This window comes from Strix aluco, chromosome 2, assembly GCF_031877795.1.
Source record: "Strix aluco isolate bStrAlu1 chromosome 2, bStrAlu1.hap1, whole genome shotgun sequence".
In the NCBI taxonomy this organism is placed as follows: Eukaryota; Metazoa; Chordata; class Aves; order Strigiformes; family Strigidae; genus Strix; species Strix aluco.
The window spans coordinates 126,556,383-126,582,309 of record NC_133932.1 but is presented as its reverse complement, the minus strand read 5'-3'; the positions used below and the strand labels follow the sequence as shown (position 1 = coordinate 126,582,309).

Sequence of the window (25,927 nt, the reverse complement as noted above, 5' to 3'; positions counted from 1 at the left end):
TTGCTGGCAGAGTATGGGAAACTGAAAAATCCTGAATTTAGGATTAAATTAAGGATTAGCAACAACTAAAACATCAGTGTGTTATCAACACTATTCTCATAGTAAATCCAAAACACAGCACTGTACCAGCCACTAGGAAGAAAATTAACTCTATCCCAGCCAAAACTAGGACATATTATACAAGTCACCTTGTTATTTAAGTTCACTTTCCACAAAGAGAATGAGAAAACAGGGTGTAAAAGTTGAACTAGCAATTAAGACTTGTGGCTCGCTTTCAAGCCAGCTGTTTAATAACTTCCTCCAGCAAACTCTGCTTCCATCATTATGTACTCTTAGTGGGAAGTCCTGTGCCCATAAGCAACTTAATATACAGCTTCTCATGCTCTTGTCCACTGAGGTTTGGGCCTGGATACTTTCAGCTCAATTTACGCTCATTTGACAGTTCATCCCTGAAAGCGTGAGAGAATATCAAACAGCATTTAAACTAGGCAAATAGTCTAGAATATGCTAAATACTCTGATTTTTACTTCAGGCAAACTTAAGATAGATGAAGTGAAATTCCAGTGACGTTTGAAGGCATCATTTACTTTCCCATTTCTTTCTTTCAGATGTTGAAAAATGGTTATTGACATCAGAATTAAAATAAAATCTTAGCAATGTAAATAAAAATTTGTTTTCTCCCTTACTCTTTATTTGAAAAAATAAATCTCTCTGTTTTTATATTAGTAGAGCTTCTCCATGTGAAGCTGAACTTCAGAAATTAGTGCATCAAATTGACATCATGGTAAATAGCAAGAAAGTTGAATGGGAAAGGAAGATGAAAGTTTTAGAAGCAAAAATGGATATCCAGAATCAAGAATTAGCAAGTGCCCAAAGCAAACTGGATCAAAAAGGTCAAGAGGTATTTAAGAATATCATGTTCTATACAGAAAATATTTATTCTGGTAGTTACTTAATAGTATGCTCTAAATGCTCTATAAGGAGGCCTGTTTGTTCTATCATGTAAAAATACCAAACACCCTTTAAAGGTCACTAATTATCCTTAGTGTTTTGTTTTATAGTGTGCTTCTGTTCTGAAAGTGATTGTAAAAATGTCATTGAAAGTCTCATATTTCTTCTATTTCCCTATGGTCTAAATCAAATATTCTAAGTTTAGCTGTAAAAAGATAATTTGATGTTTTTTCTAAATGCCAATACTTCTAGTTTCGTCAGAAAATTTAAATGGAAATATACAGTTCAAAAAGTTTCACAAAATTATTTCTTTGTAATTCCTGTTTATACCTGATTTTTATCGTTTTACATGATATACTGTCTTTGTATGATAATTTGATTATTAATAGTGAAGATTCAAATTATATCACCACTTAGACGTGCTTATCAAACTGAAAGCCCCAGGGTACTTGATGTTGTCCGTACTTCACAGTCTTGTCTGCTGAATATTCATTCAGAAGCATCAATAAATCCTAGCACAGCATTCAGTTCTAGTTCAAGACATCTGAAGTTAGGTGTTTACACACGGGCATCCTTGTGTGAGCTAGGTGTCTAAACTGACAGTGGGAGTTTGGAAAATTAAGTAATTCTCCCTAATGAGCAATTAGGAACTTGCCCGTAGTCACTGCAGTCAGAGGAGCCAAGAGAATACTTCAACTAACCAGTCCTTAAAGCATGAACTTATTAGCCTGTACAGAGATGTTACCTGAAATATTTTAGCATATTCTACTTATTCTTACATATTCTTCAGCTGCCCCTCCGGAAAAACATCGGTGTCATGTATGCTCGTTGTCATATTTCTCAGATCTCTTTGAAACTCAGATAATTCAAGATATCTCAAATGGTATTGTACTTAGGGAGCCAAAATGAATCTACAGTGTCTCCTGATAATATGTACATAAGTAGTTGAAAGTCATTCATATGATTATACAAACGATTCAAGCAAAATTTTTGCAATGGGGCACAACAGTTCATTTGTATAGTTGGGTCAGAAAAGCTTTCATTAAATGGTCTTTCATGACAGACTCATACAGTATTATCATTAAATCATAACATAAGCATACAACGAGATTTTTTACTATAAAATCCCTAACTTGATGTTGACACAATCTGGGTTTGTGGTATCCAATTTCATTCTTGTTACTGAATGAATATGTATCTTGAATATCTATCTTTTAAGTAACAGTCTTCTTTCAAAGCTTCAAATGACTATTCCAAAAATGACCTATTTTGGAACATTTCAGAAAAGGTAAATTTGAAGGCTTATTCTAACTGTAGGTGGGACTACTTCGACAGAAACTGGGAGACTTACAGAAAACTAAATATGAAATGGCTCAGAATTATGAAACTCAGCTTCAAGCACTGCAGTCTCAAGTAAGAAAAATGTCAGTTTCATTATTTTACAATTGCCATATGAAGAGCTTATACATGCCTAATGGTATAGATGTACCTTTATAGGTTTGGGAAAGATGGATCATGCCATACAAATGATTATGACTACAGCTTCCTACCAGTCTCCATTATCATTTCTGTACTGACATGTCCAAACTATTTGGATGGATCTTGGTGTGATTATGACATCTGTTATGAAAACAGATACTCAATTTCTGACTTTGGACTAATAAACTAAAACCTTGGCAAATTAATAAAACAGATAATGAGATTCATGCTAGTAAGACTGCATATTAGGAATTTTAAGACTTAAACTGTTCTTATCATGTCTTTGCTATAATTTTTTCTGGTTTTAGTTTGTCTGATTTACAGGGATTATTAAAGTGATCTGATAGCTTTCCATAAGGAAACACAGTATCAAAACTAGAGTAACCCGGATTATTGACACTGGGAATTTGTTTTGGCTTTATTTATTATAGAGTGTGCTTACAGCCCAGAAAGCCAGTTGTATCCTGGGCTGCATAAAAAGAAACATGGCCAGCAGGTCGAGGGAGGTGATTCTCCCCTTCTACTCTGCTCTGGTGAGACCCCAACTGGAGTACCGCATCCAGCTCTGGGGCCCCCAGCACACGAAAGACACAGACCTGTTAGAACGGGTCCAGAGGAGGGCCATGAAGATGATCAGGGGGCTGGAGCACTTCTGCTGTGAAGAAAGGCTGAGAGGATTGGGGTTGTTCAGCCTGAAGAATAGGCTCCAGGGAGACCTTACTGTGGCCTTTCAATACTTAAAGGGGGCTTATAAGGATGGGGAGGGACTTTTTACTAGGGCCTGTAGTAACAGGAGAAGGGGCAATGGTTTTAAACTGAAAGAGAGTAGATTTAGATTGGAGATAAGGAAGAATTGGTGAGGCACTGGCACAGGTTGCCCAGAGAAGTTGTGGATGCCTCATCAGTAGAAGCAGTCAAGGTCAGGTTGGATGGGGCTTTGAGCAACCTGATCTAGTGGAAGGTGACCCTGCCCATGGCAGGGGGGTTGGAACTACATGATTTTTAAAGGTCCCTTCCAACCAAAAACATTCTATGGTTCTATGATTCTATTTTGCTTGTTTGCTCTGTGCCTGTATTTTTGTTTCTTCATTATTTTCCACTTCAATCATGAATCTAAATTCTTAGCAAACTTCAGTCTATTCCATTTCTCAGACTTTAACAAGTTAACATACACAATTCTACATTGTTTTTCCTGCTCTTCTGCTGTTTCCTTCACTGGATTCTCCTACCAGAGATTGAGTGTTATAATTAAAAATTTCCAATCACACATCATAGAATCATCTTGGATTGCATCAGTTGGATATCATTATTTTCATTTAGAGGTGATAACATCACCCAAATCTATCAAACGAATAAATGTGTAACTTAATTTTAAGGTTATGTTGTCGTTAATTATTTGTTTTTGATATATAGAAATTGATTTGGCAAATAGTTCTGTGAGTAAGCAGAGAATGTTTTGGTTGTTATTTAATTAACACTTTTAATCATTTGAGAAAGTAGCTAGAAACAAGCTATTTTGTAATTTACACAAATTACAGAAAGTAAAACAGCATCTTAGCATTATTGAGAAGATAAACATCATACAATGAAAAATGGTGTGACTTTTTACATATAAGTTGTAAGGTACCTTTAGCTATGCAGAACTATCCCCCAATATATAGCAGATCTCTTTTCTCATCCTTTTTCACATTTGCTGCAATATTTTTCTCTTCTTAATTTTTTTTATCACATACTAAAAATGACTGGGTTTATGGTACATGTTGTTGCTAAGATCTTCACTGAAATGGACCTTTCTGAAATTGAAACTCCAGGTCATTCTTCATAAAGATTTTGATTTTGAACTTGTTAATTGCCCTACAAGTCCTTTCCATGGTCAAACACAATCCGTTCTCTCTTTGTGTTTTTTTAAAGATTCTGACACTTCCTAACCTACAAGCTTCTCTCTGTAAACTTGGTTATACTTCTTGCTAAGATTCTCCTTTTTAGTTACCACTCAGACTAACCTAACCTTTCTTTGAGTTTCCTGATTGCTTCTTCTTTTATCTTTATGCAAGAAGTTTGGATTTCTAGCTCTTAAGAATATAAATCACTTTCCCAATCTGTGCTTCCAAACATTTCCTTCGCTCTCAGTTATCCTGTTTATTTTACCAAAGGTTCCAGCACTGATGCTGTCTGCATTTTATTTTCCAATTCCTATTCCTCTCACTAAACTATACTTCTTCATGAAATACCCATCCAGTACACACTGACTGAAGACGTAAACTGTTAAGTGCCTAAGTTAGGAGGCCTGCCTAGATTTTCTATGAGATAAACAGAAAGTTTGCCTGTCAGAACAATTCCAAGCACCTATGCTAGACAGTAGGACTATCCCACTCTGCTCCTTTAGCTTTTACTACATCTCCTTATTGAGTTTCTTCCTAAAATTGCAGTGCTGCAGTGTTTACAACAGCGTGACTTTAATGTCCCTAATTCCTAGCTGCACAAACTTGTATCTAAAATACAGAGCTTCCTTGACAATATTAATCTTTGCCTGCTCTCCTTTGTCTCCCTTCTTTTGGTTCTTATTCTCACTTTAAAGTCATACCTCCTTCTACACTGTATAATCTTAAGAGCTAAAATTTAGTTTTCCACAAATGGTGTGTTACAATTTAGCAGTAGCATTGTATCTTTCTCTGTGGATGTATTCTTAAAAACCCTCCCAATTTTTGTTCCTTCCTAATCTTGGTAGAAAGAATCACTTTTTCTAGCTCTCAGAATGCTAGGCTATTCAGAACAAATGTCTCTCTGATATACTGCTTCTGTGGTCCTCCGTGCTTTTTACCCTTGCTACTGATAAAAGCAGCTGTTTAATGAGCAGCATTCCCACTGAATTGATTGTGTGCCTGTTGAATGCAGTAAAACCTGTATTTTCCTTATATTAGGGTAAAAATTCCTGATACGTAACTTGAAACTCTTAGGCCACACTGCTGCACTCAGTCAAATGTACAACATTTTGTCATAATTAAATAGCAAAAACTTTAGAGGTTCATCTTCATTACTTTTTTCCTTCATTTTTTTCCATATTAATGTTTAGTAGTTATTCTCATTTTGAAAATGACAGAAATCCTTCAGCAGAAGAACAAGAATCCATTCTTGCTCTAAGCACTTTAGCAACTAATTGCCCCACTTAGACATTTAAAAGCTAGATGACTACGTCTAAGCTACCTCAGGCTCCCTTTAGAGTCAATGGAGGGAAATGGACAACCCTAGAATATAATTCATGTCAGTGTATGACGAGAATTTACGATAGCTGAAATGACTGAGCATTTGGAGGCAGCTTTTTCTAATGCAGAGTAGCTCATCAGAAACCTAAACTTAGATGAATTCCACCCCAGAACTCACTTGTACAACATGCAAATAGAACTTAGACCTTATTTTTAAAGCAAATATCTAACATTAAATGGAAGGATTCTTGGCTTTTTGTCTAGTTCCCAGTCGTGTTAACATCCAGACTATAATCTGTCTGAAATATCCTACTTTCATTAAATAAATCTAATATTCAAACTAAATTTTCTCATTTTGGCCATTCTATTCCATTTTAGACTGTTTTGCTGAAGTGTTGGATCCTGTATTTCCTAGCCTTTTTAGCATGAACAGTCTAATACCTGTCTTCATCTGAGTTTGCTCTTCCCAGGCAGTTCACTTATGCCATAATAAGGGCAAGAGCAAAACTCCTGTTAGTTGAAAAAGTATATCTTTCTTCCAAAGGCAATGACATCCATGTTGCTTGAGCCTGGATACTCTGACCCATTTTAGATATTTTATCTTAACCGTGTTCTCTGGCAAGGTCAATTTCAAATATAGGCAGCTTCTCTGCAAGACTTTTGATTTTGTTTTGAAGGTGATATCTTAGCTCTGTAAATCCATGTTACAGGATTTCTATTCAGAAATTCCAAGTTGGTCAAATCTATCCCTGGACCTCCCCATTTCATGAAACTTTCTAGTCTAGGACAATCTATCTTCTGGTCATCTTTTCAGTTCTGTTTTGGTGTTCCATATTATGAGTTTCCAAAATAATCTCAAATGTCTCTAGGAAGTTTCCAAATGATTTTTTAGCTCTAGTACCTGTTCTGTATCTTTTCTGGACTTCTTTGGCCATCTTTTTTATCTGCTCATTCCAGGTTGGTTCAATAGGATTCCATTCTATTTCCAATTACTTCCTTGGAAGTAATTTCTGTTCCAGACAGTAGTTCACTTGAGCAGTAATATGAGATTTTATGGATTTTGTCTGGTTAGACAAAGGACTTCATGTTAGAATCAGAATTTTTAAAGTCGTATATACCTGAATTTAAAGGAACAAAACAAGAGACATGATCAGTATTCATAGCTGTAAGCTTCTGTTTTACTCAACACTCTTTGCAAAGTTCTTTCACTCGGCTTCCTACAAGACCATATTTTTAGTGTTTCCTTTGTCAATATTCTTGTTTTTCCTTTTTTCTTTTTTTCAAAACCAGATGTACATATCTCTACCAGACAATGCCAGTTTGCTGTATCAAACCTATTAATGGCCACTAGCCCCTTTGCTTGTGTAGTACATCTAACTGTTGATCAGACCGGCCATCTTTCTGAAGAGGCTGGTATCTTCTGAAGAGGCTAGTACTTCTACTGATACCTTCCCTTCTCTGCCTCTGACTCCTTTGTCTCTGACTATTAAGCCATGCTTTCATGGTAAGATCAATAGCAGAACAGTATTTAGTGTATAATTCTCACAGACACTCTTTGGTACTTAATGATTCTGGAAGAGTGCAGTCATGACAGCCATGACATTTCAACAATTTTCATGATAAAAAAGAAACATGCAAGTTTAAAATACGTTAACGGTAATCCTTCATTCTGGCTAGTGAAGCACCCTGTAAAAACGTCAACACAAGATGGCAGTAAACAAGTATAGAACATGTCATATAAATATTGTAGAAGAAATGGCACTATGAGTAACGGTGCCATGAAGAACTTCAGCAGAATTAAGTAGCTGTCAAATGAACCGTTTGAAGAGTTAGTTAACATTTAAATGAGAGTTTAGTCTTGTTCATCTCTAATAAATTAACTTTATTCATTGATTCTTTGTTACATTGATTAAACATTTAGAATGCTGAAGCTGCAGTTGGTGATTTTAGTTTAAAGAAAATTTTGGCCACATGGTCATCTTTGATAGATTCTGTATGTTCAACTCTGCTTTCATTTTTAGTTTTCAAAGTTGACACATATTTATGAAAAGCTACAGTCACACCAGTTAAAACAAAAAAAGGTTGAAAGTAGAGAAAAATGTGAGGAAAGCCTAGAGATACCATCTGAACTGAGCCATTTATGCAAGAAACTGAAGGTAAGAATACTTTGTTATTATATTCTACTTTTAATATGCCTTTAGAACTAATTTGTGGTTTACAGTTGTAAACTTTAATTTCTTGATAATTCTAGAAAAATAATATCATTTTGTTGCTCTGGCAAGAAAAGGTGTATAGTTTAATATTCAGGTTTTGCTTTTTTATCCAAGTTTTATTAGTGGTTTTAGTAGTTTTATGAGGTAATGGTGATAACTATCTGCATAAGTGTAACTATAAATAAATTTTACTTTTTTCCTGATTAATGTATGTGTACTAGATAATATAATCTCTTGAGGCATGAGACCTTTTACATATGCAGGATACCGTCACATAATACCTACCATTAATTCAAGTTTTATAGACCTCAGGACAACTTTGACCATGTAAGGCTAGATAGAAAAATGATTTAGGATTGGAAAACTGCTTGTTACAATCTGCTCGTGAGCATGTGCCTGAGGCAGTTCACAACCCTGACCTCAGTGCCTAGCTTCCCTAGGTAATGCATGAGGAAGGATTAGGCACTTAAAAATACATTCCACAGAATCCAGTTTATGAGATGCTGAGGACAGGATTTGGTCATATTCCCCATCCCTCTGGACACACAACAGTTTTTGGATGCAGGAAGATACTGATCCCTGGTCATAATTCCCCAGCCTTGACTTCTCAAAGTTAGAAGTTACTTTATGATCTGTGGAATAATCAAATATTTATTGGGCCAACAGGAGAGTTAGCCAGCACAGAGAACTGGTATATAGAGTGTGCCTCCAAGTGGTGGCTTCTCCCCAGTGCTCTTCTGGCTACATTTGCTGGTGCAGAAACTGATATCCAGTCTCATTTCTTATAACTGAGCAATATAATTTCTAGCTGTGCTATTTTTTTGCTGCTGCTTTTTTACTTACACTGCTGGTGTCCTGTGCAAAGTGACACAACTTCAAAAGGAAGAATTCCAGGGCCTGTTGAAAAATAACATTTGTTTGTTAGGTAGAAAATTAACATGGGAAGATTCTGGTTCAGATTCTGTCTGGAAAAAAGATTATTAAACTGAGTCTTCCACGTATGGGGAGAACAGTCTAACCACTACTCTGGTGAAGTGTAGGAGGATCACCAAAAAAATTTGCATTTTCTCTGGCCATCCTTTGTAGAGAGCATAGTAGTGTGTGCTTCAAGCATTTACTAAACTGGGTCCTGTAGAGAAAGTAAGCAGAGGAATACCAGTTGAAAGTGTGAGGTAGTTGCCTAGCTGCTAAACATTGTGAATACTTACAGGTTTATAATGAAGATTTATGTAGATTTACATAGATTTATGATGTAGATGATTTAGACACTTTGAGAACTTTACAATCAAAAAATTAAAATCTAGTAGATTTTAAGTACTTTCATACTTAAGCTGCAATTAAGCAAGGTTTTAGGATCTTTATTTTGGACTTGCCTATCTTCTATGTTATTCTGTAAGATACAAGACTTAACTTCTGCTACCTTCAGGTGACTGCACCTACATAACAGGACACATCCTAGACACATCCTAGCTCTATATAATGTTTCTGTCTCTTCCACATGGAAGAGTCCTTACCATCAGAAAAGCTGCTACACTTTGGACCACAGCATAGCTGCCAACATCTGCTACTACAAGAATAATAAATGGGTTATACATCTATCATTGACTAAATATATCACTACTGTGAAACTGTCTGATCCAGCTAATTTGAGAATGACCTTATTCAAGATTAAAATGTGAAAATAATGTAACACAATGCTATAATTTGATTAATTATGCAGCATGAAAAATGAGTGCTTGGAATATATTCAGCAAATTCTAGTATTCAGGAAATAATTACTTGTGTTGAAAATCCACTAAGCTCAGCATTGCTTTAGTAAGGCCTTGAACCCGCAGTCCTCATTAAGTAGTCTGAAACTCCATTTGTATCACATTTTGTAAAATGGGAAGATGTTTATTGGTTTAAAATACCGAAGCAGATATTAGGAAAGCTGTAAGAGAAGATTTGTATTAAATCTATATTGGAAAGCATTCTATTTTGGTTTAGTAGTAAATAAAATCACATTTTTTAGAATTTGGGGGATACGCTAGTCTAGGATAAGTATAAAAAGCATTTATCTTTTAGGAACCAACATTTCCATTGTGAAAAAGGAAATTCTCGTAACAGCTTATAAGCATATTTTTCACTGTATAAAACAGTATACTGTTATTTTGCTAATCCTTCAAACTAAAAGAGCAACAGCTGTAGTAACGAGTTCTCCTACTTATTTTGTGGGATACTGCCTTTCAAGTCTAGTTGTGAACATATGAGATCTGGTATGATTTAAGAGCAAATTAAGATACACTGTAAATGGGAATATAAGTGCAAATAAAAAAAACCAGATAAATTGATACAATAGAATTTGTTAAACAAGTTTTTGTTTAAACTAGGTGAACTGAGAACCAGAACTAGCAATTGTAAAGAAAACAAGAAGTAAAATTTATTCGCAGTAGCTGCTGTCGCATTTGTTAAAAAAAAAAAAAACAAAGAAAAAAGCAAGCACTCAAAACAGTTGTCTGAATATTAAGGGTTTGATTCCCTGCTGATTACTCTACTTGACACTGAACAGCTTTAAAGTCACAGGAACTATGCTTCAGTAAATGGGTGCATTGTAGTCATAACTCTAAGATCTTCAGCAGCAGAAGTGACTTAAAATATTTTATCATTTTTATTCAATGATTATGTTTACCACCCATTTTTTTCAGATTAGCAGGCCTTAAGACTGAATTTTTTCTGGTGGGGATGACTGGATGACTGGTTTATATCATTGTTCTTTTTTTCTTCTTTCCAGAATTGTGGAAAGATTATGTATTCATTAAAAAACTAGATTTTTCTTAGAACTATACCAATTACAAAGTTATTTAGATTAAGGAAAAAAGTTATTTTCCCTGTGTTTACTAGCCTTGTTTTGCTGTCTTTCAGGAATTTAAGGCAAAATCAAGAGAATGGGATAAGAATGGGACAATCTGCCAAAATTATCTTGTTTATTTAGATGCTCAACAAAAATTATTGTCTGAGAAATGTAATTTATTTCAGGTAAAATTCCTATCATCCTGTTTTAGGAAGAAAAGCTGTTAGCCCAGCTAGAGTTATTTTAATTTAATTTAAAAAATCTGAACAACACTAAGCTTATAGTGAATCTGACAATACACGGATATATTGGTAGTGAATACATTGCTTTAGGTAAGGCAGACCCATACTGAAAGATCTAATGATGCATACAGTTATTTTAATTTTATTTTTCTTATGAAAGTGAGAAACTGAATAAGTATCATGATGAAAATTACAATATTTCTGATTTTAAACCTGAAAAAAGCAGTACATGTTCCTTTTTTCTTTTTAAGTATACTGTGGAGATACTTTTATCTTCTATGCTATTTACTAATATGCAATTAATTGTGATGACAAGTTATTGCAAAGTATCTCATCAAGTAAGTAGTACATGCCATTACATTTGAAGATCATAAATATACATTCATATAATTTATGCAGAAAAATGAATTTCTATATGCTACTCCAAAATCACACTTGGAGTTGTTTGTTGGATCATTTATCCCTTTTTTATCATATTTTTCAGCTCTCAAGTTACCATTCAGTCCTTGGCTGACTTTGTGATTCTGTTTTACTTGCCAATTTGCTTATTACTTTTTATATATAGCCTATTATCTAGCATATTTTTATTTTTTTAATTCCTTCCAATCCAGAACAAAATATTTAATGATGTCTTGATGACATATCCTGCTCTAAAAAAAATTAGAAAATAACTTACAAATCAACTGGGCCACAAGACAGCTTGAAAATTAAGGGGAAGCCAATTACGTTGCTGACTGGTAATCCCCTTTTCCACTGTTAGTAAACTCATTGGATCTTAATCTAGTGAAACACTTTCTTAAGAATTCCTATAAGACTCTTTTCCATATCCAGAGTTTCCAAAGATGACAGTGAAGTTTTGGGTTTAGATGCTGAAAGCATTATATTACAACGATTGAACTTCCATACAAATGTGTTAAAAAAAGCAAGGCTTTGACTAGACAAAACTACTGACTGATGCATGTTGATTATATAGTTAGACAAATCAAAATGCTCAAGGTGATCATCCACATTTTTCTATTGAGGCTTTCACTGCCATCAGAGAACTTTCTTTGAAGACAATTTTCTTCATAACTGTAACATAATGCTGACTACTTTATTAAACAGGAGTCTGATGGACTGTTATCCCTTAACTATTTCAAAAGCATTAGTTGGTCTTGTGTCTTTGTTTCTGATTCCTCTTTTGTGAACTCTTTGATTTCCAGATGGAGTCTTGCACTGTATTTTTCACAGAATGCTTTGACATTTTGATATGTCAGACTCCATAACTTAGATGTCAAGGGAACCTTAATTTGTTATCTATAGAAATGAAACTTACCTGCAAATTTCTTCTGGCTTTTTATTTGATATGCAGCCAGTGGTCAGTTCTGCTTAGGTATTCAGCCAACACAAATTATGGGAACATAGTCAATGTCATCAAAAGCTGTCTAAAGATGCCTTTTTGCAGTCCTGGTCAATGAAATATGGTATTTGTAATCCAATTTATTTTTAATATACATTTCCCTGCTCAACTTGATCTCTGCACATGATATATCATTTCCAGATTATATTTCGATGTCATTTTTCAGGTAATTCTTAGTCTTCTGAAAGATTACTGCTTCTTGCTAATCTCCCAGTAGAGGGATCCATGTGGATAGTTTTTTAAACAGCAAAAACAGTTACCATAGTAATTATGCTTCTTCATGATGCCTCTGAATTCACAAATAGTGGCAATACCAATTTTCTGAAGTTTTGGTTTTAGGATTTTAATTAGTACAACAAACTGAATGGAGTGTGGAGCTCTGCAGAATGTGCAAATGATTCTTCCCCCAGTTTAAGGATAATGGTATCAAAGACGTACAGTTCCTGTAGTAACTGAGCTGTTTATACATGAACTATGTAATGCTAGCCCTCTAGTCAAAGGTTAATATCTATCCTGAGGCACACACACACACAACTCCTACTAAGTTCAGTGAATCAAAGAAGAACATTTCTCTCAAATTATTTTTTATAGGTAACTGCTTTGAGTAGGTCATCATACTCACCTTTTTCACATTTGAGGCTAATTAACATTAAGTGCTAGGGAAATAAACAGTAGAGGAGAAAAATCCTTGAAAAAATTCTATGCCCTTGAAAGTTTCTGAAACTTTTTTTTACAAATGAACATGAAACTAAAATAAAGGAAATATCCTTTAGAGAAGTAATGCAAACTGTTCCAATTGTGCCATCTTTTCTAAGCAAATCCTGGTGAAGATGGAAATAGCTTTATGATTTTAGCAGTAATGGTTTGGTCCTAGCAATTTACATATAATTATTGAATTTCATTTAAAATATTTTCTTGTTTTATAGAAACAGACCCAGAATTATCAATTCCAAATAAGCAATAAGAAACAAAACCAAGAAGAGGTAATTACCTGTGGCCAGACTGAAAGTGAAAAGGATGATTGGTTTATTGAAAACCTAAAGGCAACTATCAGTGAAATAGTAATAAACAAGAATAAACTAGAAGAGGAAAATCTGAAGCTCCGGGAGGATCTAAAAATGTACCAAAACCAGTGTCAGGTAGTAATAGTTTTTCATGATGACTGTGGAATTAATGTTGGAGAATTCGCTGCTTAGGAGTATACTTTAAAAAGTTGTACTGAGATGCCTATATAAAAGATCTGTACATTAGGTATATTCTTTGCAGGAACAGAGAATGAGCTGTGAACAGTACAATTTTTTGAGTAACACTTAAAGAGAAAACGGAAATATGTTTGATATGTAGTAGTATATTTTATTCTTGTCAGATTATCTAGGGTTTTATAACTTTCCTATATCCGTACCATCTACAGACACTTAGCCTAGTTCACTTGTATATAAATGACTTCTATGAAATCTCTTTATCTGATTTACACCTTGTCGTACACTGTGCCATATAGCTAGTAACTAAGTATGTAGAAAAGTGTATGGTATACTTTATCATTGTTGAGAGAAGATTTTGCAGTCAATGAATTTTTAAGTTGCCAGGCATGTGAAGAACCATCAGTTTTTATCTTATCTCTAGTTTACCGGTTTTCAACGTAGCACTGATTTATGAAGACAGCCATTTGGGCCTCTTCTTTTGGTCGTGATATATGAGTTCTGACAAGATTGAGATAATACAAGATCTTTACAGCCTTTTTTATTAGCTATGTTTGAAACAGATCAAGAATGAGATTCACGTTGCTATTTTTCTCTGGTAACATATATAAATTATGCTTTTGCTTCTTTATTTAAGCACTTCAAGGTTCAGTAATATATTGAGTGGCCTATAGTAAATTCTACTCTTTTTGGAAAAAGATAATCTATTTCTGTTTACAGACAACCTTGCAGAGTTATAACTTCATATGCAATATACTTTATAGGAATTAATGTATGTGTGGTGGAGATAAATTTCAGGTGTTGTCAGAACAGCCAAGTTTAACGCGTGTGATGTTTATACATTTAATTTGCACATTAGTTCACTGAGTCATTTGCCTGTATCCAAGTTACCAGTATGCAAGCAAAAACCTCTGGTTTGGGGCCTGTTAGAAAGCCTGCCATCCAAAGTAGTAACTAGAATACAGAGTGGAACAAATCATGGTGATTGGAGCAGGTGGATAGATGCTGTACAACGGAGAAAGTACATCTTACTGTGCTGTAGCCTTTAAGAAAATCTTCAAGCAAGAGGAGTTTTGGAATCATGTGAATAGAATACATGAGCTGTAGGAAGCACTGAAAACATTTTAAGTGGAAGTGGAGCTAGATGTACATAACATTATCAGCTAAAGGGTAGAAAGTTGCAGAATAAATGCTGGTGGTGTGGAATTCTGCTGTGTTAGAAAAGCCACATTTGCAAATAGCTGCGAAGGGAAACGCTGAGGTAAAGTCAATGTATGGTGAAAACATGTTGCTCAAAGGAAATATTATTTTAGGAATGTCTGTATGAGAAAGAAGGAAGTGCAAGGTCTTTTGTCAGCCAGAAGAAGTAAGAAGGTTTGCCTGAAGGAGTGCTAGGTGGAGGATGGAATAGTTGGACCTGATGTGGGTAAAGGAGGGAGAAGTAGATGGGAATCTTGGTGGGGAGAAGGCTGATAACAATGGCAACAAGCCTAGTATTGTGACTCATATATTTTATATGCCTATGACCATTTCATGTCTGTTTCTAAATGTTTCTCTCATACTATTAAGTAGCAAGGAAACAGTGATAAAGTGAAATGTATGGAAGATGAGTTTGTTGGCTGTACAGAAAATACAAACTTTAGAAGATCCAAATGGAGACTGCAGTCTATTTCTCAACATTATGAATTGTCTGACAAACTTAATTGCAGCCATACATGAGAGGCAGCCTCAAAACATCACACAGGAGGCTTGGTTCTTAGAAAGTCTGCATTAAGTCAGCTGCTGGACACTATTTTACACAGAAATACAGCATATATTTGTATTTCAAAGGTTGAACAGTGTATTGGGTTTGTGTGGCAAGGTTTTGGTAGCAGGGGGGGCTACAGGGGTGGCTTCTGTGAGAAGGTGCTAGAAGCTTCCCCCATGTCCAATAGAGCCAATGCCAGCCAGCTCCAAGATGGACCCACAGCTGGCCAAGACCGAGCCCATCAGCAACGGTGGTAGAGCCTCTGGGATAACATATTTAAGAAGGGAAAAAAAGCTTGTGCAATTGCAACCAGACAGAGGAGTAAGAATATGTGAGAGAAACAACTCTGCAGCCACCCAGGTCAGTGAAGAAGGAGGGGCAGGAGGTGCTTCAGGCCCCAGAGCAGAGATTCCCCTGCAGCCCGTGGTGCAGCCCATGGTGAGGCAGCTGTGCCCTGCACCCATGGAGGTCCATGGTGGAGCAGAGACCCACCTGCAGCCTGGGGAGGACCCCACAATGGAGCAGGTGGATGCCTGAAGGAGGCTGTGACCCTGTGGGAAGCCACACTGGAGCAGGCTCCTGGCAGGACCTGTGGCCCCATGGAGAGAGGAGCCCACTCTGGAGCAGGTTTGCTGGCAGGACTTGTGACCCCGTGGGGGACCCACGCTGGAGCAGCCTGTTCCTGAAGGACTGCACCCCGTGGGAGGGACCCACGCTGGAGCAGGAGAAGAGTGTGAGGAGTCCTCCCCCTGAGGAGAAAGGGGTGGCAGAGACAACGTGCAATGAATTGACTGCAACACCCATTCCCCATCCCCTTGTGCCGCTAGGGGGGAGGAGGTAGAGAAATCAGGAGTGAAGTTGAGCCCAGGAAGAAGGGAAGCGTTGGGGGAAGGTGTTTTAAGATTTAGTTTTTATTTGTTATTATCCTACTCTGATTTGAATAGCAATAAATTAAATTAATTTCCCCGAGTTGAGTCTGTTGTGCCTGTGATGGTAACTGGTGAGTGATCTCTCCCTGTCCTTATCTCAACCCACGAGCCTGTTGTTATACTTTTTTCCAGCCAGGGTCAACCCACCACAAACAGCTTTGAGTAGAATTAGAACAGGAGTTGCTCAGGAAATTTTTGAGACTTCCTTTTGATATCAAACATGGCAAGGTAGTTGAAGCAAAACTTTTCACAGAAGAAAAGAGAGCATTTGGTAAATTTTTCAACTTGAAACAGACTCTTCAAAAAGTTCTATTTCATTAGATATTTTCTAAACAAAACCTAAAGTTTTCTGGTTCAAAATTAATTTTCATTTTGGTGTTTTAACTAGATGCAATAGATATTTCCTAAAATAGTAAGTGGTATGTATCTAGATGATTTTTTTGAAGTAATGTGTGAAACTCTTGACCTGAAGTTCTGTTTCAGTTTTTATTGCGGCTGCTGCTGTGGCTGCTGTTATTCCTGCTATTATTATAATTCACAGAAGAAAATACAATTTATGTAAATATGTATGATAACTGCAGTCTGCCACAGATGATATGACTTCTACCACACAATTGTGCAGCATTCATTCCCCTTACCCACGCAGAATGAAATCAGAGGGGTGACCCTCCCCCAAATTCATATATTATAAAATAATTGTGGCTATTTCTTGAATGTTGAAGTCATGAAGATGATCATAAGCAAGTCTTGCAGACAATTTTACCAGTTCATTAAGCTTTATTTCACTTGAATATGCCCAGACTTGCATTTCAAAGTTTAAAAAAGCTCTCTCAGCCTTAATTTAACAAAGGCTAAGATGAATGAATGTATATATGCAGCCCCTATAAAAACACAAAAGCTCTTCATATCTGTCTTCAGCAGCCCTTTCAGCCAGAGGAAAACCACAGGCTTCTTGGAAGGAAGGTCATTCTCATATGAGGCTCTAAGGGAAATAAACCTTTGAAGTTCCTTGCTTGCGGTGTCATTTCTGGATTCCAGTTGTCTTTTGAAAGTTTAAAGGCTTTATTTTTGCTTTTAAATGTGGAAACTATATTAAAATAAAATGAAGAAATTATGAAAAATATTAGTGGGTTTAGTGTAATAGTTTTAATGGCAAAGGATCAACATCCTTGGAAAATCCTTTTTTTTAATCTGGAACATGCTTTTGGATCTTGGGTGAGAAGAAATAAATATTCTCTGGATATTATTATTGCAAGAATCTGATTATTATTGCTACTTCTGTTATTTGTGGGTTATATTTCCAAGTTCTTATCTTTAGTATGTTTTCAGTATATTTTTGGAGAATCCTGATTTTTTGAGGAATTGAGATTTTATGTTGCCAAATATAACACGTATCTTCAGGTTGGCTATCATACCAATCAGAAATTAAAGGTAAAGTAGAGATGAGATTTGTGGAGTCCCTGAGAATAATCTTTTTGTGATTGTTTAAAATTTTGTGATATTCATTTAAATAACCAGTTAGCTCCATGCAGATAGAACTAGTTTTGGAGGTGATTGAGCACAAAACTGATTTAAGTACTTAAGTCTGGATGTATCTGCTCCAAGCTTCCAGGCAGTGTTTAACGAAGACATGCACCTAATCCTGCCTTTCTATAGCCTTGTACTTTTCAAACTTACAAATTTGGAAATGCGGTTAGGAAAACAGAAAATGCAAGAGTACTTATGGCACTGGTTCCAGCATGTGAACATGTTCTAGGATACAGAACCTGCTGAAACAAGCAGACTATGTATTTTAGATTTATTTAGTACAATAAAGAACTTCTGAATGACGGTTCCTATGATAGTTTCAGACAGATGCATTGGAACGTTGCAGAGCTAAAGAATATTCAGCATCTGCTTCTTTAGATGACATTTCTGGAGAAAGGAACTAACATGAAAGCAATGCCTTTTTCAGAAATTAAACTCAAAATGAAAGCATCCTTTCATACAAATTATACAGGTATCGAAAATTATGTATTAAAATACAGCATTTTGAGCTACTACTGTCTCATTTTATTTAACTATTTACATATTTGCTTGTTTCTTTAGAACATGGAGGCAGGCTTTTCGGAAATGAGAAGTGAGCTGCAGTCACGGGATGCTCTCTGGAGAAGGTTACAACTGGAATGCCAACAGTTGCATACAGAATTATTGAAACTCAGAGTGTATAATGATATGCAGGAAAATAAAATAAAGTATGTATGTTGAAGACAATAGTTAAATTAACAAGTACTTCTGAGCTAATAACTTTTCTTACATTTGATTTAAATTAAGTCTGTTTAAAAAGATACTCTGGATTCAAATGTCAGATTCTAAATTTTTGAATGAACATTTTCATTAGCAATTATCTATGCCAAGATTGCAGGCAATAGATGCAGGCTCTGTTAAAGGCTTTAATGATGCTTAGATCTTTACAAATCAATGCATTTCATTTATTTCTATTTATATGTTTACAGTGCCTTTCCTTTTCTCAGCATTAAAACACTTTGGAGGTACTGCAATTTAGATTCTCCCTAACCTCCTCTGAGTAAAACGTTCATCTGTTTATGGTTTATCTAATCTACCATAGCTATTTGAGATTATATGAAATACTAACCTACAAGACATTTCAGGATTCTTTCTGTACACACTTGCATTGCCCTTAATCTCTAGATACCTTCCAAGATCAAACCTGGTTTAGGCCAAATCTTTTAGTTGTTTGGGCTTTTTCATCAGCAAGCAGGTCTTTCACAGTTTTACACTGAGGAGAGGATACTGTAAGGTAAAGGTCATCGAATGTTCTGCTTGTTTCATGTTTTGTTTATTTCTTATTTAAAGGCATCAATCATCTTGTGTACATCTTACTGAGCAACTAGAAAATAAAAACACTGAGTTATTAGTGTTGGCACAAAGTCAAGAACACCAACGAGAAGAGCTAAACAAGGTATTTCATATTGTTATGTATTTCCAGATCTTAGCTGCAATATGGGATTTTAAAAAGAGAGCAGAGTACTGACCTTGGGTATATTCATATGCAGAAGAGAGCAGGAGGATAAATTGTGGCTTTAGGAGAGTATGAAGTTTTCATATATGGTTGCATTTCTGGAGGTAGTTGTATAGCTGTAAAACTGACATTCTGATTCTGTGCACTAACAACAGAGCTAGCTACTTCATTGAAATAATGAAAGAGACCATGCCTAAGCGTCACTGTGATTCAGGTAAAACCTTGCAAGTAATAAACCCTCCAAGGCTATGAGTAATTAATAGGCTATAGGAGGTAAGTAGTTTTTGGTGGTCTCAGATGTAAGATACGCTAACAGATCAACTGATACGGGTCACTGTGGCAGGTACCTACACAAGGCTGAGCTTCAGATTAGTCCTCTGCTGCACAGTGTAGGGCAGTGCTCTTTTGTTTGAACTATGCATCATCACATTGCATTGCACATTTCAGAAGTGCTGTGTGCAGGCAGTAGTGGCATGGCACTGTGGAGTGGCATATGGCTTGGCAGGCCAAAACACTCTGGGAGTAAAGGATGCTCAAAACTCTTACAGGCATGTTGTGGTTTCGCTGAGTAGCAATGTAAGCAGGAATATCTCTAATTGGATGCAGCTGACTTGGATGCAGCAAGTTTGGCATGATAGTCATGATCTAGCTCTTAGGTTTTTTACATCTACATCTATTTGTTTACAATTCTAGTATTTCTGTGTGGTTTGAATAAATAAAAATTAAATGCCATCTGTTACTGATTGTGTACAGCACTGTGAGGAACTATTAAAATGGGTTCAAAGGTTGTTATGCTGTTTTTTGTAGTTTTGTTTCTTACATAATAAAAAAATCTATCAGTACTAAATTGTTGGTTATAGTAGAAAAATTATGAAAACAATCTTTGTGTTGATTCTTTGGAGGACTCTGCACAGGAGATAGTGCAGAAAGTTTGACCTTAAATTTTATATATAATAGCAGGAATAATTCTCATGAAGTAATTTACCATATATACTCTTTATTTCTAACATAGTTTCTCATTAAAGAGTCTCTAAATTGATTTATTTATGTTGCTCCTAAATTAATTTAGGCTGCATTAAACTTATTTTAAACCTAAATTAACTTAGGAGCAATATAAATAAATCATACTTAGCTTTATTGAATGGGTATTTCCTTGGATATTCTTTGCCATAAATTTCAATTCCTAACATTAACATTATTTTTATTACATTCTTTTAAAATGTTAATTTAAATGCCTTGTATGTTGTTCATTTCTAATACTAAACAGGCAAATGAAAGCACAAGAGAAGGGTTGAAAAAAGATGTAAAAATAAATAAAACTATGTGCACTGACTCATGAAAACATTTTATTATACAATCTCAGAAATCTCTGACTTGGTTAGAGGAGTTGGTGTCTTGGAAGCAACAGCAAAAAAAGTCATTGATAGGTAGCAAGTGATGCAATCATATTTATTGCACAACATTTTTTCATTTTGAAACATATTTGCTACAGATAAGAAACCATGTTTATCAAGAGGAGGAGCAGTCCCGTTGCTCTGAGCAGGAAAGAATGAAGACAGAAATCTCTGACCTGACAGAAGAGCTTCATCAGAAGGAGATCACTATAGCAACTATCATGGAGAAAGCTAGTCTTCTGGAAAGACAGTTAAAAATGGAGTTAGAGATAAAAGACAAATTGTTAGCAAAACAACAGGTATGCAAGCAGGCAAAACCAGCCTAGATCATTTTACTCCACACTACTGATAATGACATACATTATAGGTGAAAAAAGACATTACATTTCTTGCAGTAGTTTTCATCAGCAGTGCTGTAATATCTGTGAAGTATTACTAAAGCAGCCAAATTGATACTGGAACAAGAAAGCACCAGTAAATGTCAACTGTACATCTAAATTACAATTCATTCAGACCATCAAATGTAGTTACAATTTTAACATACAAAAGATCTTCAAAACTTACAGTTTGTTACTATTGTATGTGCTCTATCATTAGAACCATTTATTAGATTACCTAGAACGTTTCCTAATTTTTCAGGTTTTTTTAAAGCTTTTTGAAGAATGTTACAAATCTTAGAAAATACCAGTAATTTCAAAGCTGAAAACTGTAAGATACTAGTGTTTTAATGGCAAATTTCAGTTTTAAAACCAAATATGTTCTCTTCATCACTTAGCTTTGTAAACCAAAAGAACGTTCATATTTAGAGGTTTCTGGGTATCTCTGGGTTTTCTGAGAGGGTCATTGCATATTGAAAATTGTGATTAATGTAATACTTTACTTTGGACAATAGAAAAGTTAGTGTTTGGGAAAATGAAAGACATCTTCTACTGTGTGGCACTCACAGGCCATATTCACTATCATATCACTAAAAGAGTGGGTGTTGTTCCTAGGCTTCATGACTAGGATTTCATCCAGTTTCAGTGGCCTGCAAAATCTGTCCCTCTTAGTATCTTGTAACTGCATGTGAACTCCCTTATTTTCCTAAGTGATTACTTCTTCCAAAAGGGTAAATAAAATCAGAGGTATTGTATTTATATATCTTTTATAGATGGTTTAAGACTTCTTTCTGCTATAGTATTGCTGTATTTGTTAAAAAATTATTATAGTTAGTTTCATAATTATGTATATTTTGTAAAATTAAACTTACAAATATCTATACTCAGTTATTTCAAATTAACAGTAATATTCTTGTATTTAACTAAGAATTGAATCTTCTCCTAGTTATTGGATTTCCAATACAAAGTTATCAAATCTGAAAACACATCTAAAAGAGATGATGGAAAACCAGGAGTGTAGAAGTTTTTAATCTATGCAATATGCAGAACAGTTACTTATATTTATAGTAAATGTGGATTGAGATCATGGCAGATTTAGAGATTTCTGGCTTGCATAAAAATAAATAAGTAAAAATAAGGTGTGTAACATAATCAAAACCAAGTGTTATTCACACACAGTCTGAAGATGGGTATAGCTAGGAATAATTTTGACCTTAATTGTAGTAAACTAAAAGTAAGCTAAATTTTTCAGTAACTGTCTAGACACTAAACAGTTTCTGGAAGCCTATTTTCTGTAAGTGACATCACTTATTTCAGAAAATACCCATTTTTAAACAATCATTCTCACAGATACAAAAATATGTCCTTTTTTTACTGTTTTACCCCTTTGTTCATATGATATTTAAATAACAGTGCAAAAAACTTGACACATTTTGCCCCCACCCAGCTTATTTTCAGAGTTTAGTATTTATTTCTGTCCAACCAGAGGATATTTAAAGTTTAATTCATAAAAAGTGTGCCATAATATCTTGTAGAACTATAGTTTATATGGATATAATAAATACTATATATGCTGCCTTCCACAGAAAGCTTCAGAACATTCCCTGCTTACAGAACATCTGCAGTTATTGTATCTATCACTAGAAAAAACACTGGAATGTTGCTTGTAAATATTGTTGTAAATACGTCTTTGGGGGATTTGTAGCCTGTTAATTGTCTTACTGTAGACTGGCAAATGCATGAAAGAATGTCACATTTTTCCACACCCTTAAAATCACATATATGTCTATCAGTGATGCTTTACCTATACATAGATATGCGCTATTAAGGATATATGTGTATATATGATATATTATTGTGGAAACATAGATGGATGTGTGCATGCATGTCTAGCTCTTCTCTACACTGATATTCTTCATGAAGATTAAGAAGAGCTGTCTGACATGGTATCTTGTAGATAACATTTATTAAATTTTAACAGCCAAATCCAGTTAGCAGGTACACCAAGGTCACTACACATATCAGTGCGTTTGCGGACTTAATAATTCTTTCCTACTTTACTAGTGTATTGTGAGGATCTAAATATTAAAGATTGTGAGGTATTTGATACTTAGATTGCAGGGACTGGACAGATTTTTATGGATGTGTTTGTACAGCACTACACAGACCCCTCAAACTAGTGCCAGCCTAAGTCAGTGTTGTGTAATGCATCATCAGGCAGGGTTACCTGTTTAGATTTCAAAAGCAATGTAGCTGTGCCAGCTCAGTTTTGGGGTTCATGCCATTATAGCTGTACTGCTGATTCTAGAGCTATTAGTGGTGGGGTAACTTAGTACTCTCCTTCTTCCTCTGTTCTGCAACTCCTCTCCACTTGGGAGGCATAACTGAGCCCCTGTCACCCATCCTTGAACAAGATATTAAATTTTTTTATACTTTCTGGCACTTCCATGCCAGCTTGGCTTATAAATTTCCCCTAAAACTAGCTAAGCGAGGCAAGATTTATAGGGAGAGATAGCATCAGACCAGTTATTGCAAGGGATAGACAAGCTTTCAGGTTCAGGACCCCAGTTGGGCTAGCAGTGTACTAAGAACCAGATCCTCAGTACTCATGAATTACTGGGTTCCAAAAGAATAAGGTAAACCTGGAAATATATGAAAGCACAACTTAATAAAATGTATGCGATTTTAGTCTTTTATGTGTAATCTGATAAATCTTTTGAGAATTTTCTGTTGATGACAGTATACTGTTATTGCAAATATATTTACACAATGCCATGGCAGAATTCTGCAGAGAGGTAGTTCCAAATTAGCTAGGTGAAGTGTTCAGCATAGGCTTTATGGAATAAGTGATAGGACAAAAAAGGAATGGGGTATCCTGGCTAGTCAGCTTCCAGAGCTAATCTCCATCTTCCCCTCTTGATATCCTAGTGGATGGGCCTCTTTAGCCCCAGTCACAGTGCATGTGTTGCTTGCACTTTCAGTATTTTGACTTGTATACCATGTGGGCTAACCCAACTGAGAAGCAGGGTTTAGTAACACAGATGAAGAGCACTGTGCTAATGTGGCTTTACTGCTTCTGAAACTGAAGGTGACTGTATCTCGACACAGATATTAAATTGTGCCTGTAGACATACCCTGCATCTAGTATAGTAATGAACTTATATAATTTTTCTTGTTATTTTTGGCGGAATTGTTACTGGAGGGAGCAATACAGTCTGCAGCTATAGCTGTTATGGTTGCTTTTATGTCGTAAGTTTTACAAAGCAAGCAATGAATTTACAACAATAATATTTCGAATGCATGTTTGTTGAGAAATTTTAATTTGTTTTATTGTGTTATAGAGGCTATTATCCCTTCTTTTCCATTTATCTACAGTGCTGTGTTTTTCTGGAGGCAATTCTCTTGGTTTGCTAGAAGTGCTGCATGATTATATATGGTAGTTAAGTTTTCTTTAGCATAGAATATTGTTTTGTGTTTGCTTGTTAAAAATACTAACATCCATTTATTGTGGAAGAAATAAGTATTTAATGATGGTTTTATCTCCTTTCACAGAGTATAGATTTATCTAACGAAGAACATGGAAATTTCACAGCTTCCATTCACCAACTAGAACATGAGAATATAAGATTACAAAACAGTCATGTTAAACTACAAAATGACACAGCAACATCGATACTGGGTCACCTGGATACGTATGGAGAAACAAAGCACAGCTACCAAACCCATTCAAAGATGCAAGAAAAGGAAGAGAGGTAATAATTATACTGTACACATATATGAAACTTCCTGTAATTTTTTTGGAAGCATCTAACCTGGCCAAACTGTTAAGCTTTTTTTCTGTTTCTATTAATTCAGAACTCCCACCAACATAAATATCAGACCTAGTTAGTATATTTGTAAAAATTTCCTACATTTTTCTGAATGGCTAACTGAATTTGGCAATAAATGAAGTCACAGAAATGTTTGATCATTATTTTAATATTAGTCACATGAAAGAACTTTAAAAACTTTTTGTGTGCTGCTTAAGTTATTCTTAGTTCCAGGTTTTGCAAAACAGGATAGAATGTATTTTTACTGCCAAATAAAAACAAGACAAGGAAAGTATATAAAAACCTACATGAGAGGTAAACTGCTCCACAGGAGGTTATCTTAATAAGCAGTTTGAACTACAACCCCTGCTGAAAAGCTTTGTGTCCTGCCAGTTTCATTTGTTGAAAGTTTCATTAAATGTATTTTAATGCCTTGTCTAGTTTTGGTGTTCTTGGGTGACCTGATTTTTAAAAGAAACATCATTTCAGATGTCCTGAATAAATCATTACTACAATAAACTCCTTGTTAGGGAAAAATAATGAAACTTAAGAATACTCAGACTCATAGTAAACATTGCAGTGAAGCCTTCCTTCTTATTTCCCTGTATTCAGTGAAGAACTGAATTACCTTCAAACACGTTATAATCATGGCGTTGCAGTAATAAAAAGAAAATTAAACTCCCTGCTAAACTAGTTCACAGTACAGGAGAGTAAAAATTCATAGGAAGCTAAATATTTTGATCAGTTGTAATAAAGAACTTACATGGTAGCACTAATGTAAAACAGTTCTGTGAAGCAAAGTTTAAATAATTGGAGCCAAAATCATACAGGTTAAGATTTCAAACTCATACATTCATTCTATGGCAAAATTTAAAGTGATTTTCTTTCTGCAAAACAGAAAGGCATCCAGTTGTATGTAGCTACATTCTTGCCTAACATTTCTTTTTAAATATGATGTTTAGTGTTGGAGGTAGTATTCATGTGTATGTAAATACATATGTATCATAAGTATGTATGTACATATACATACATGCATATACATAATGCGCACACATACACACACATATATATAGAAGTGGCAGGTATGGCTGTTTTCCTACTAAATTCCAAATTATGTTGAAGGCTTTGCTGAA

General features: G+C 35.2%; 1 protein-coding gene across 1 annotated transcript in view; it reads left to right on the top strand.

The window, feature by feature from the left end:
• Positions 1-25,927, top strand: part of DEUP1 (deuterosome assembly protein 1) — a 45,451-nt gene that overhangs the window by 7,933 nt on the left and 11,591 nt on the right. Inside the window, 12 exon segments of the mRNA XM_074817007.1 lie at positions 730-901; positions 2,269-2,364; positions 7,655-7,789; positions 10,748-10,861; positions 13,244-13,456; positions 18,281-18,426; positions 19,049-19,154; positions 20,707-20,907; positions 21,932-21,969; positions 21,971-22,008; positions 23,077-23,084; positions 24,538-24,737. Of these exon segments, the coding sequence (XP_074673108.1) occupies positions 730-901; positions 2,269-2,364; positions 7,655-7,789; positions 10,748-10,861; positions 13,244-13,456; positions 18,281-18,426; positions 19,049-19,154; positions 20,707-20,907; positions 21,932-21,969; positions 21,971-22,008; positions 23,077-23,084; positions 24,538-24,737 (1,467 nt within the window).